This window comes from Telopea speciosissima, chromosome 2, assembly GCF_018873765.1.
Source record: "Telopea speciosissima isolate NSW1024214 ecotype Mountain lineage chromosome 2, Tspe_v1, whole genome shotgun sequence".
Lineage (NCBI taxonomy): Eukaryota > Viridiplantae > Streptophyta > Magnoliopsida > Proteales > Proteaceae > Telopea > Telopea speciosissima.
Window position 1 is genome coordinate 77,734,197 of NC_057917.1, and position 13,943 is coordinate 77,748,139.

Consider the following 13,943-nt stretch of genomic DNA (forward strand, 5'->3'; position numbering starts at 1 on the left):
TTGTTTGTAATCCCATGTGCCTTTAGGGCTTTTTTTGTCTTTTGCTTTTTAATTTTTTTATTAGGCTATATATATAAATAAATATTAGACCTATATATATATATAATGCCTGATGATACTAAAATCCAACTTTTAGCTGACTTAGCAGAAATCAAATCTGGCTCAGAAACTGAGTCTGAAGACAATGAAATTAATCAAGTAGAATCAAACAATGACGAACAAATCTCCCCTTGCACCTGTAGTCAAGGAATATTTTGTGATAATTGTAGGACTTGGCTCTAATACCAGTAGGTTAACCAGGATGCTCAATAAAATTGTGCAAGAATGAAATTAAGTAAAGTGTCTTGTGTGTAGAGTAGGTGCTGATGATCCAGAGATGGACCCTTTTTCACACTCAGAGGGGGTAACCCTCAGTGATCTACCGTTTTGTAGGTAGTCTTCTGCTGTGATTTGTATATGTGACTGAGCCAGCCAAGTAGATATGAAATATTTGAAATAAAAACAAGAAAATTTGATATATTATATTAAATGAGATCTTGAATTACAAACATGAAACAGAGAGAACTTTATACAAACAAAGGACTTGAAACATGTAAGGATACCAGAAAGGTTAACTTACAAGTATGGACGAACACTTGAAAGCTTAGGATAAAAGCTTATGGGACTTGAAGAAATTCTTGAAGAGATGCTTGGGTGGAATAATATTACAAACTCTTGATTCTTGTTGCAGACATTCCAGAACTTGTATTACAAACTAAAAAAAATGAAAAAACTTGAAGAACTACTTAGTTCTTGTTGTTGATGAAGTCTTCGAAAGAGATGAGTTGCAGAGGATCTGCATTATTGGTGTCTCTCAATATTAGGGGGTAACTGATTGAAATAGACTGGTCTTTTGCAAAGACTGGTTTCTAGCATTCTTAAGAGTGAATCTTCAAAATCTATGAATCTTTGGTCTCTGAGTGCTAGAATGAGAGAGACGTTGAGTCCTTCTCTATGGAGAGGTTTAATGGCTACTTGGATGAGTCCTATATGGATATAATTGAAATCTTTTTTAAGTTTGTTAAGATTGGATGGCTCTAGAAGTTGGATCTCTTCCATATCAGGAGAATAATTAACAATTTGTTCAACGGTTTTGATAGTTTCACAAAAATTGTACCAATCTTGTTTGTAGGCCTCTTTGGTAGGGACTCTAGGCATTTGTCAATTTTGAAGGGACTGGTCAAGATCACCTGTGAAAACTTCATTAGACCTCCTCCGTTTCTTCATCTAAACCCCATGTTTATTTTGTGGGAAGAAGATATTATGGATGTTTGGCCCATTTGGCCCATGGACCTTCATATATATATATATATATATATATATATGCAATATTATATACTTATAATTAATACATGGTCGGGTTGGGCCAGGCCGGGCTAAACCCGGGATCTAAACCCTGACCCGACCCGACCCTGCCAAGGCCAGACTATAACTAAACCCAAACCCGCCCCCAGGGTTGAAAAATCAAGGTCGGGTCCGGGTCGGGCTCAGGGCGAGTTCGGGCCAGCCGGGATTTATTGACACCCCTAAAAATACCTATGGAGAGGATTATTTTCCTACTTCCATAGAGCCTGCAACCGAACTGCATACCCAAAATAAGAAACCTTTAATGAAACTTTCGCCAACTTAGGAACTCAGAACATCTCCTCCTCTTCAAAGTTCTAGTTAAAGTTATGCCTTCACTTTCTTGTTCTTTTATAGAAACCTTTAATAAAACTTTTCACCAAGTTAGGAACTCCAAGATGAGAGCTCTTTCTCTTCAAATTGTCAAAGTTATACAATCACTTTCTTGCTTTTCTCACCTTTCATTATTTGTTTGCTATTGTTCTACCCATGTTTTAAGGTGATATTGGGATGGTACAAACAAGGAATAAAATGATCAAAAACCTATTTTTAAAAGGGATTGAGAGGTATATTTGTCTCATATAAACAATCCACTCCCCTTAGGAAGCGAGGTCTCGTGATCAAACCTTCGCAGTTATATAATTTCTTGGGGCCACCCGCCTAAGGCTCACTAGTGTTGGGTAACCTAGAGGGGGGTGAATAGATTACCACTAGTGGATTTTGCCTCTTTTTCGATTGGTTGCGCACTTATATTAAATATAAAAAGCAAAAGTAAATGAGGCACAAGATTTATAGTGGTTCAGCTAACTTAGCCTACATCCACTCCTCTCAACCTTGAGAGAATTCCACTAATATTTTCCTTTCAATACAATAGGTGGGGAAATGACACATTTACAACTCTTTTTAATAGAATAAGAGGATCCTTACAATCTTAGTTCCAGGACAAGAGTATCCTTTCAATCTCTTAAGGATGAGAGGGTCCTTGTACTAATCTAAGTACGGTCTAGATTAATACAACAATGCTTTATCAAGTCAAAAGCATAAACAAGTAAATACAATAGAAGTTTGGTATAAATACCTATCAAAGAGTAGTGACACTTTTACCCTTTGAGTGATGGTGCTCAATGATATGAATGAGAGTGATGCACCTTGAGTCTCCTAGATGATTCTCCTTGATGGCATGAGTTGGAGAGAGTGGAGAGTTAAGAGCTTGGTAAGATCTCTTTGAAGAGCTTGAATTGAATAATTTAGCTCAATGACAAATTTTCATTTTTGTACTTTCACAAATGTACTATGCACTTTTTTTATTAAAAGATGTGTTTTGTTTCTTGTTTGGATGTGTTTTATAAAGCCAAAAGTTGGAGTTTGTTTGTTCTCCAACGGATATAAAACAGTCATATATTTAGACTGTCGGTCGACCTATAAAGGTCGTCGGTCGACCATCAAAAACTAGCCGTTGAAAAAATAGCCGTTAAGGCCAAGTTTGGGGTTGTCGGTCGACGTATGGATCGACCTACAAGTGTCGGTCGACCTATAATTCTGTCGATTGCAACCGACAGGCTACTGGAAATAGGCGTTTGTTTTTTATATTCTATAGGTCGACCGACAAACAGTTGTCCTATTTTTTATTGTCTGTCAAGGGGATTTTTGATCCAGCTTGCTTGGGACTTCATAGGTTTTTGTCCAACACTTTAATGGCCATGTTTCTTGAGTCTAGGGTATGGGAATGAGTTCCTCCTAGGGTCTCTTACATGTGAATGCAATGTGTGCGTGATATGCACATGTAAAGAAATGTGTTCTAATGCACTTGAATCTTCTTGGAGAGTCTTTGTCTTGTTAATTCTTGGCTTCCTTTAAAAGATGTTCTTCAATCTTCAAATTTCTTCTTTTCCTTAACTCTTCTGTTGTGAGTTTCGTTGATCAAGTCTTTCCTGGATGCTTGATGTTTCCAACGTCTAACTATGAAGCTTGCTTACAGATTGGAATATTAGTATTAATCTTAATGTTTGTTATCATCAAAATCAGTTTATAGAGGAATGTGTTTTCCAACAACTAGGGCCCAGAACCTCCCGGTTCGTGCGTGGCGCGGGGGTCATGTACGAGCCCAGGGGGGATTTAGTCTACCTAAAGTCGGATACCCCTCCTGTCTCCAAAAAAAAATAAAAATAATCCACTCCTATACTGTATTGAAATCGGATCGATTTTACAGGTGAGCGACACCCACGCCGTGCACTAAAACCATTTTTCTACCACTCTTAAAGGTAAAATACTATTTTTTTTTTGGGATAAGTAAAAGACCATATTTAAGGGGAGGGTAAATTAGTCATTAAACACTACAGAAGTACAAAGAGAGAAAGAGTAATGCAGTGGTCCCCACCTCCTACTTACTTCACTGAATTCAGTTAAAAACATGCCCACTGCTCATTGCTCACCCTCGCCTCTCCAGAGTCCAGAATCCAGAGTCTCTCGAATTGATCCGGAATGGTGTCTACCACCGAAACAGACGGCGCCACCACCATCGATGGCAGATGCTGGTGGTGCAGTAAGGAGGATTTCCTCCCAAAAGAATCCTTCAAGAGCTGGAGCAATTACCTCAAGGCCCTACGAGAATCCAAAACCAGACTCAAAGACTGTCTTCTCGCCCGATCCCTCAATGACACAGAACTTAATCAGATTCGATCTCAAAGTCAACATTCCATGAAGAAGACCCTCACCTGGTGGGACATCCTCTGGTTCGGCATTAGGGCCGTCTTGGGAGCCAGAATCTTCGTCCTCACAGGCCTCACTTCCCGAAACCAAGCCGGCCCCACCGTCGTCCTCTCCTACTTAGCCTCTGGCGTCTCTGTTCTCCTCTCCGCCCTCTGTTACATAGAATTTGACGTTGAGATTCCCGTAACAGGTGGCTCCTTCGCTTACCTCTGCGTGGAACTTGGTGATTTCGTCGCATTTATCGCAGCTGGCAATATCTTATTCTAGTATGTCGTCTCCGACGCCAGTGTGGCTCGTTTATGGACTTCATACTTTGCTACCTTTTGTAACCACCACCCCAATAATTTTCGCATTATAGTCTTCGGCCTTGGCGAGGACTATAACCACCTTGATCCAATTGTAGCTTTAATTTCCATTATAATCGGTATAGTAGCCATTGTAAGCACGAAAGGATCGTCTCGCTTCAATACCATCGCTACCATTAGCCATCTCACAGTTCTCATCTTTATAGCCATTGCTAGACTAATCAAAGCTAACCCTTTCAATTTCTCCAATAATTTTGCTCCCTTCGTTGTTCGTGGCATCTTCAAGGCCTCTTCGGTGCTTTTCTTCGCTTATGTAGGATTCGATGGAGTTGCAACCTTGGCTGAGGAGACCAAGAACCCACGTAGAGATATACCCTTTGGGCTTATCGGATCAATGGTGATCATCATAACCGTCTACTGCCTTCTTGCAGTGACACTCTGCCTTAAGCAACCGTACACCATGATCGACGTTGATGCCCCCTATACAATTGTGTTTCAGGTTGTTGGGTTGGATTGGGTGAAATACATTGTAGCTCTCAGAGCATTGGAAGGGATGACTACTGTTCTATTGGCAAACATCGTTGGTTAAGCTCGGTACTTTACGCACATCGGAAGGACTCACATGGCACCACCATGGCTCGCCGCCATTAATGGCAAAACAGGGACGCCTGTTAATGCCATAATCGTCATGACTATAGCCAACTGCATTGTTGCCTTGTTTACTAATCTTACAGTTCTAGCCAACTTTCTCTCCATCTCACAGTTCTCATCTTTATAGCCATTGCTGGACTAATCAAAGCTAACCCTTCCAATTTCTCCAATAATTTTGCTCCCTTCGGTGTTCGTGGCATCTTCAAGGCCTCTTCGGTGCTTTTCTTTGCTTATATAGGATTCGATGGAATTGCAACCTTGGCTGAGGAGACCAAGAACCCACGTCGAGATATACCCTTTGGGCTTATCGGATCAATGGTGATCACCAACCATAACCGTCTACTACCTTCTTGTAGTGACACTCTGCCTTATGCAACCATACACCATGATCGACGTTGATGCCCCCTATACAATTGTTTTCAGGCTGTTGGGTTGGATTGGGTGAAATACATTGTAGCTCTAGGAGCATTGGAAGGGATGACTACTGTTCTATTGGCAAACATCATTGGTCAAGCTCGGTACTTTACGCACATCAGAAGGACTCACATGGCACCACCATGGCTCACCGCCATTAATGGCAAAACAGGGACGCCTGTTAATGCCATAATCGTCATGACTATAGCCAACTGCATTGTTGCCTTGTTTACTGAACTTACAGTTCTAGCCAACCTTCTCTCCATCTTTGCACTTGTTGTCGTTGCACTGCTTGCGAGGCGATACTATGTGACCGGAGAGACGTAAGAGACTAACCGGAATACGCTTATTGGGTTATTGGCATTGATCATTGGGTCTTCAATTGCGACATCGGTGTATTGGGCAGTTAGTGATAAAGGATGGATTGGGTATGTGGTGACTTTGCCTGTTTGGTTCTTGGCAACATTGGGTTTGAAGTTGAAGGTTAAGGAGGCACGGAGGGCAAAGCTTTGGGGTGTGCCATGGTTTCCATGGATACCTTCAATCTCCATTGTTGTTAATGTATTCTTGTTGGGTTCAATTGATGTCGAATCTTACATAAGATTTGCAATCTGGACGGTGATCTTGCTTACATATTATTTTTTTGTTGGGCTTCATGCATCATATGATGCAGCGAAGGACACTGACAGTGAAGAAGCCAATGCAAGTAGAATGAGGAATAGTGAAGCAGGAACTGTAGCATTAGTGGCTAGAGAAGGGGATGATAGGTGAGATAGAAGGCTAGAAGCAACACTAGTAGCTTTTGAAGTGATTTATGATTCTGTGTATGTAAATAATGTAGTCTTGTTTGGTTGCTCCTAATGGTAGTAATCAAAACAATGCTGTAAAAGGACTTTTGAATTCTTCTGGGGTCCAGGATTTTAAAACAAAAGGAATCGGTATGTGAATTGTGCCCAGTCTATTCCAATCCAATTCTAATAGAGATCAGCCCAGATTCCGCCAAAACCCTAGAAACCCTGTGTGGATCATCCGTTTCCAAACAATAGGAATTGGGATCAGGCTCAGCCGATTCACACGATTCAATTCGGAATTTTAAATCCTTGTCTGGGTCTCAAAGATGAACATTTCAGATGAATAGCCAGATTAAATTTCTAAGCCCATCAAAAGATCATCTTTAATCAATTAACATCAGCACAACCAATCCACCTACGGAAAAACCCTAAATGCCAAACATATATTGATTCCACGATCGACCCAGATCCTGATTTCGTGTTTTGAATCCCTGTTCAGGATAGACAATTCAGCTCCAGCAGCAAACCATCGTTACAACAATGGCAGACGTATGTGAAATCAAAAGCAATTAATTGGTGAGCTTAAGTGTTTAACCGCCGATGGGTAGAGTTCATTGACCAACGCTATAAGGTCAAGTAGATTTCAGATCAATTAGGGTCGATTCCTAGTGTAACATAACATGCACTCCAATTGGCAGTTTCCAGGCCAACATACTACGAGTTCAGTAGTTCACCCTTAATTTTAGAAGAGAAAATATTCCCAGCTAAAGTAAAAAAATTCTGTAGTGTTCAGGCCGTTGGATAGATTGGAATCTCATAAAAAAGGAATAATTATCACCTCCAATTCGTGGGCACTTTCAATTCCTCCAATTCCTCTAATAGGAGGAGTGGATCTCACCTTGGGCAGTGTTTTTGAACAGGAGTAGGATGATCATTTCCACCCCCATGTGAGGAATTGGAGAAGGCAGCGAATTGAAGGGGATAACGATTCATCAAAAAACCACAATTCAAACTGAATTTCCTACCTCAACCATATAACCAACCTGTGCATAGAGTTTTTTCAGTCAAACTAAGACTGACCTTTTCAAATAAATACTTCTCTGCACCAGGAGTGCAGAATGCGCTCAGACACGAGGAAGTGGGAAAATGACCGAGCGCAGGCTCCTAGACAGAGAATGTGCGCCCAACATTAAATTAGCACATGGAAGAGAAGTTTTTTAATCTAAAAAGGAAGTATTTGTAACCATTATCTAATATGATTACTTAAATTTCTTATTATATTTAGTAATGATAGTTTTTAGATGTGTTTTTTATTTTCTTTTATTTTAATTCACGGAATTTGGGTACAAATAAAGTGAAATTTAAAACAAAATAAATAAAAAATGATTTAGGGTTAATGACATAAACTTGTGGGGTACTAAATACAAAAGTTTATTTTTCAAGTTTGAAATTTTCAATTTCCCTTGCAACCAAATAGAGCCTTAGATTAATCACAAAAATTTTACCATAATTTGAATGTCCACAAAATTCCATGTGTAAGAAAAGCTGCCTCGCCCAAAAATAACAAAAGCTATTATCCAAAATATTTTGCTCGATCCTAATGAAATGAATGACTGAACGAAAACATCTGAGTTCCCAATGAACAAATGATCCAGACTGGTCATCAAGAAACCTTTTGACAAAATTAAAATGTCAAAGCAATGGAGAAAGAATGCATACATATGAATTACACATGAAAAATGATAATTTGATGGCTTCAAGGAATGAACAAAGATAACATACGTATGAATTACACAAGAAAAACAATGATTTGATGGCAACCCAAGGCCTTGTCTTCAAGCTGTGTATACATGGAAATACAAAAAATGTCATAGTTTAAGATACACAAAAATTTACAATCACCACCACAAACCCTAATTTGACAACACAACCCACAAAACAATAATAATCACAATGATGTGGTGAAACTAAATTCAGAAGAATTAACAATAAAAGGGGGTATCTGCACGCATACTTCATCCCAGAAGTGGTAATTCTATTGCTCCAGTGATTCCATACTTTCTTTGGGTTTTTTTCCTGAATCAACTTTTATGCCTCTACTTTCAGAAGGGAGTTAAGGGAGGTACTGTTGAATCTCTGAGCAAAGCCACGGATGACAAGGACAATGACATCGCGCATGTGCCGAGTTTGTACCATCAGGTCCACTTCATTTTCTCTATCAACTACAATCCGCAGGCGATGTTGATCAATACGAAAAAGCTCCACCTGCACATTACCAATGTTTCGATTAATCCACTATGCATACACATGAATATGTTGTCAACACTTCTGATCATCAGAGGACAGAAGCAGTTTCACAATCTATGTAGTCGAGCCTTTGTCTAACAGTGTGCCATCAGCTCTAGGCATTTGGCAGACAATTTATGTTGCCTTAATAATCAAAACCAATTGCAGACCATGGACAGTGTGACCTCCATTGAGTAGTGAATTCAATCAGGAAAAAGCTTCCAAAACGTGGGAGAGATCTACTTGGATTCGAGGTCACTGTCAGTGCACCCAGAATTGGGCTTTGCCGATACCAGCTGCTTAGCATGCTGGATGTTACAACCCTAAATGGTTTGAGGCCGCCCCACTAAGTGATGCATTTCGCCCAGCCCCAAGTCTTTTGGAATCTTTGATAGGTCCTACAAGAAGCTCCTACATCAAATGGCTAAGATCATTTCTTCGTTAGGTTACAAGATCAAATGAGCTTCAGAGATGATGCAGTGCATTGATTCCTAGCGTTCCCAAATTACAGACCAGATTTGTACTAGTATAGATTTCCAGATTATTACAGTTTCATCCCGTTGACTTGCATTGATCCACTAAGCATACAAATGCAGTTAACCACTGGAGAAGTTGTATGTTATCTTGATTTCTGAGGACTTACATGGAAGGGAGGAGCATAACTTCCTCGGATTTCTGTTGCTGGGAAAGAAGTCTTGGATCCAGGTTTGACAACCTTGACTCGCTTTCTATTGACTTCTAAAATTCTCCTTTCAAGACTCCCGACTCCAAGAACCTGAAATAGCAAAAAGAATCACTTGACCAAGTACAGAACAAAGAAAACAGGGGGAGTACAATAATACCAAAAACAATGACAACTCAACTCAACCTTATCCCAACTAAATGGGTTCGGCTACATAGATCCTTAATAATAAAAACAATGATAACTGAGTAGAAAACAAAAGATCAGCACCTTTTTTGGAGAACGGTCCTTGTCACACAACACCTGCTTCCATCAAAAGCAACAAAAAGTGAGTCAACAAGCTTTAAAGAAAGTTATATTTAATCCTCTAAATCATGCCATAAACAGAATAATATGTATCAACTCTTAAAGTAATATAAATACAATTACCACCACCTACCAAATAACAGCAGTGTCCACACCAACTCTCCCATGGCCTAAGATTACTTGCAATTACCCCTTCTTATTTTATTTTGTTATCAGACACAATTTCAACCCTTTAGCTACTTTTTGTGAGAATTTTTTTTTAGTAAAAATCGCTTGAAATGACGATGTTTTGCTCTTTCCAAAAAGCATAAAATGAGGGAATTGAAACAGGCAAGTCTTTTTAGATTGGAAACTTGGGAGTTAAAACTGTTAAAACACTTGAGTAACAAGAAAGCGCTGATAATTTTTTGCTTTATTTTTATATAAAGATACAGTTCATTCTCATATTTTCTAAATGAGAGCACAGAGACCAGATAAAGGGGGTAGGGGACTAGGAAAGAGGAAAAATCCAATAACAACCCAGTATGATAGTATAAATATACAAAATCTGCATATTAACAGCTATCTTGGAAAAGAGATCACTTCACTCTAAATAAATCCTCTAAACATCATCAAATGCTCCCAATAAAGAAGCCCCATCACCATGTGATGATAGATCCAAATGATTCCAGAAAGCCCAGCATTTTTGTTCAAGTCAAAACAAACAACACAGGGCTGCTAGAAAAAGATAATAGAGAATCCCCCCTAAGCAGACAATTTCCGACCTTCATAAGAGTTGAACTCTCCAGTGACATCATTGCCCAACTAAGAGCAAAAGAGTACAAGGAGGTCACAGACCTTCACAAGAAAATCCAGTGTAAAAGCGAGTAGCAACACTATTTAGATATACTTCAAAAGAAAATAATTAATCTCCATACAATAATCCCAATTAATTCTTGGGGAGCTTCATAATTTTCTTTCATAGCAAGTATCTTGAAAGGATGAAAATTTTCATGTAATATTCATTATTTCCTGCGGAGCTTCTTAGTGTTCTGATACAAGAAAAAGGGGGGGCGAGGGATAAAACAAAACTTAAACGTATCAATAACTCAAATATAACAGATTTTAATACTCTAATACTAATATTACCAATTTCCAATCGACCCATGATTGTTTTCTCAATTCAATACTTCATGTAAGTAATAAGATGTTTCCTTGTTCAAATGCAATCTATCAGAAAAAGTTGCATTCATTTCTTTCCCCTTGAACGCAAGATAGAGAATCAACCGACAAACGTCAGATTCTCTTAAATAGTAATCTTACCTCAAACTTCACAGCGCCAAGATCTAGCTTCTGTTTTACTTCTTTAAGTACATCAGGCTCTGCAAGAATTTAAGGGGTAAAATCAAATTAATACAAAGGAGGGGAAGAACGAAAGAAAAGAAGTCTGAGAGAACTGAAGATATTGCGAGGCTTGTACCAACTATTTATCTTAATTAGAACTGGAAAACCCCAATAAAATAATGGAACTGCAGTATAAACCAACTGTATGTTTTGATTGTTTCAAACTTCCAATAGCTTGCTTCTGCAGTTCTGCTGTCTTCTAGTTCACTGTTGATTTTTTATGGCTTGATGTAGCTTAATATTGATTTTTTGATGAGTTGATGTCGCTTAATGTTGAATTTTGATGAATTGATGTGGCGTACTGTTGATTTTTGGTGATATAAGGTATATATTGTAACATACTAAATAATGTTAGAAAGAGAGGAAATAAAAAATAACACTTGGGCGTCTAAGCACTTAGGCACCCCTCCACCGCCATGGGTTGCCTTACCACCTTGACAAGTATGGGGATTACAACAGCCAAGATCCTCCACTCTATCAAGAAACGATCCAGCAGGGTCACAAAATCAAGAAAATCAATAAATAAAACCACAGCAGTAACCAGTGCTTATAACTCCACAGCCCTATGAGGGAATCCCCCAATCCCTGATTTTAAATATTCCAAAACAAATACACATGTTTTAACTAGAGCAGGAGTCAGCGGGAGTCAGGAGAAGAAGACTGACCCATCCCCATGAACACAAAAATTAGAAAACATGACTCCAAGAGTTATATACTTGAAAAATAATGAAGGGCCTGGAATTTTAATGAGTGGAGAAAAGAATTTCCAGAGATATTCTTAGGTTACCAAAAAAACAATGTCGTGTACAGTAAGTTTCAACACATAGAATATCAATAAACTGCAGCTCCAATTTGCCTTAACCAGGAAAGGAGATGCAATCTCAAATATATGTACAGAGAGAGAGAATTGTTAGGAGATGAAACCCAGAATTTACCAACAGCAATTGGGTCTGTCGATGCAGAAACAGGCTGCCCTTCAACTCCATCCTCCCTCACAGGGGTATAAATTGCCACCAGCCTGTATCCGACATCATCAACATTAGCTTCATACATCCTCCCAACCTCACCTGCAATAAGACAAAATTTTCCCATCAAACAAGTGAAAATGAAAATTTAGCTACATATGTCTAATATATTTTGGCAGCAGTAGGTGGAGTATTCTGGAGATCTGACCTCTAACGAATAGATGCATGTTGCATGTTTTTGAATACTTCTCCATGTATATAACTTTTTTATCGTAATAAAATTTTCTTGTATTGCTTAATATCAATAGTAATATAAAAATTACAGTTAGAATGATAGATGTTTACTAACATGCAGAAAGAACATAATCATAACAATTTCTAATTGAAATGTAGAATTTCAAAAAAAAAAAATTATAGAAGAGAAAAATAGGTGGATATTCTGAACAAGGGCACTCTAATCAATAATGGCTTAGAACAATCCATAGTGACAAGAAATCGATAAACATTATCATAATGGTCCGAGCCTGAAATTCATTCCACAGAGTCTCAGATTCAGTTTCTTGTATAGATCAAACTTGAGGACCTAACCAAGCAAAGGCTCATCATCGGCTGGGTATGGATCTAAAAAATCTTCCTCTTTCCCAGTTGCAGTGGATAGTTAAAAAGGTGATCCACCCAAAGCTCAGTTTCCCTATCAGCAGTTGAGTGATGCTGGAGAAATTGATGGGGAGCTGGTGCATGCTGGCTGTCCCAAGCTTTGATTAATAGAGGGCAGAATGTGGAAGATTCTACCAGCAACTGCCCATGCAATGTATATGCTTAAGAGCTATCAGCAGAGGACCAAACAGGAGATCCTTTTATGAGGAATCTTTACATGGACCAGGAGTCATGCAGTCTGATACCAAAGTATATGAATAACAAATGCAAACAGGCCCAAGGTGTACTGTTGTATGAGATAGCTAATAACAGAATTTGACTATGATAAAACAGGTTCAGATAAATAAACACAATAGGAAGTTAATAAGAAAAGATAATGCAGGTTTAGGTAACAAATCACTGGATAAATAGAACTTCAGACTGAGAAACCGAGAAAGAAATAAAAGCAGAAACAGAAAAATAAGATAACAGATTCAGAAACAGATCAAAAGTGATGCAGAGAACGGAACCGCAGATTAGTTTTCAAATCTGAAATCTGAGAATATTTCAAGGATAGAACAACAGAAAGAGATCAGGAGTTGATTTTCAAACATAAGAATGTAATTCATATCACTAAACCCATGTGGCAGATAACCTTCAGCAATGTCTGTGGCATGAACTGATCTAGACAGAATAGGGTATTGCGTGGTAGGGAAAGAGAGAATAAAGAGAAGAGATAAAAGCAGTTTTGGGACTGTTAACAGTAACCATAAAATGTAACTTAGAAGAAAAGAGATGAGAAGAGAAGAGAATGGGAAGAGTTCACATCCCACACACTTTTATAAATAACCTTCAACTGTGTCAATTTATTCAGAGGGTTACACCCTTGTATAAAAACTCAAAAGTAGTGTTTGAGTAAACTTCAAACGCTTCAAACAAATTCTAACAGAATTAAGGGAGAAAGAAAGTTAACCGGTACTGTGCCTGGGAGTGTACCTGCGCCCAGACAAAGCTCAGCGCAAAAAAGACCGGCGTTGTCCCTGAAAAGGAGGAAAGGACCAGGGGCAGTGCCAGTCTTTTCGTGCTGAGCTGTGTCTGGGCACAGGTACATGCCCAGGCACAGCACCGGGTAGTGTTCCAATATCTATAATTAAATAACAACTAAGCAACCTAATGGACTTAAACATTAACACTGACTAAACTAGCATTAATTAGACTTTAGATAAACTCGACGAATTGTCATTGGGCCCCACAAATAAAAAAATTATAATAACGCCCTGGACTTTAATGTAATTATAAGAATTCCCCCAACTAAACAAAGACTATCTAATTACCACCTACGGGGCTTATTCGGACCCAAACTCGAGGCCAACGGCTTAAAGAATGGATTCGAACTCTCAGGCTTGGGTTTCTAAAGTCTATCGTGTCTATC

The 13,943-nt window shown here is 38.8% G+C and overlaps 1 protein-coding gene and 1 pseudogene across 1 annotated transcript in view; one reads left to right on the forward strand and one right to left on the reverse strand.

Annotated features, from left to right (window-relative positions):
- Positions 1-3,857: 3,857 nt before the first annotated feature.
- LOC122651155 lies at positions 3,858-6,233 on the forward strand (annotated as a pseudogene).
- A 1,824-nt stretch (positions 6,234-8,057) lies between these two features.
- The window catches only part of LOC122652351 (187-kDa microtubule-associated protein AIR9), a 56,462-nt gene continuing 50,576 nt past the window's right edge, over positions 8,058-13,943 (reverse strand). The window contains exons 34-38 of the mRNA XM_043846065.1: positions 11,846-11,977; positions 10,830-10,888; positions 9,492-9,524; positions 9,183-9,314; positions 8,058-8,518 (exon numbers count right to left, since the gene is read on the reverse strand). Of these exons, the coding sequence (XP_043702000.1) occupies positions 8,342-8,518; positions 9,183-9,314; positions 9,492-9,524; positions 10,830-10,888; positions 11,846-11,977 (533 nt within the window). The 3' untranslated portion in view covers positions 8,058-8,341. The remainder of the gene's footprint in view (positions 8,519-9,182; positions 9,315-9,491; positions 9,525-10,829; positions 10,889-11,845; positions 11,978-13,943) is intronic.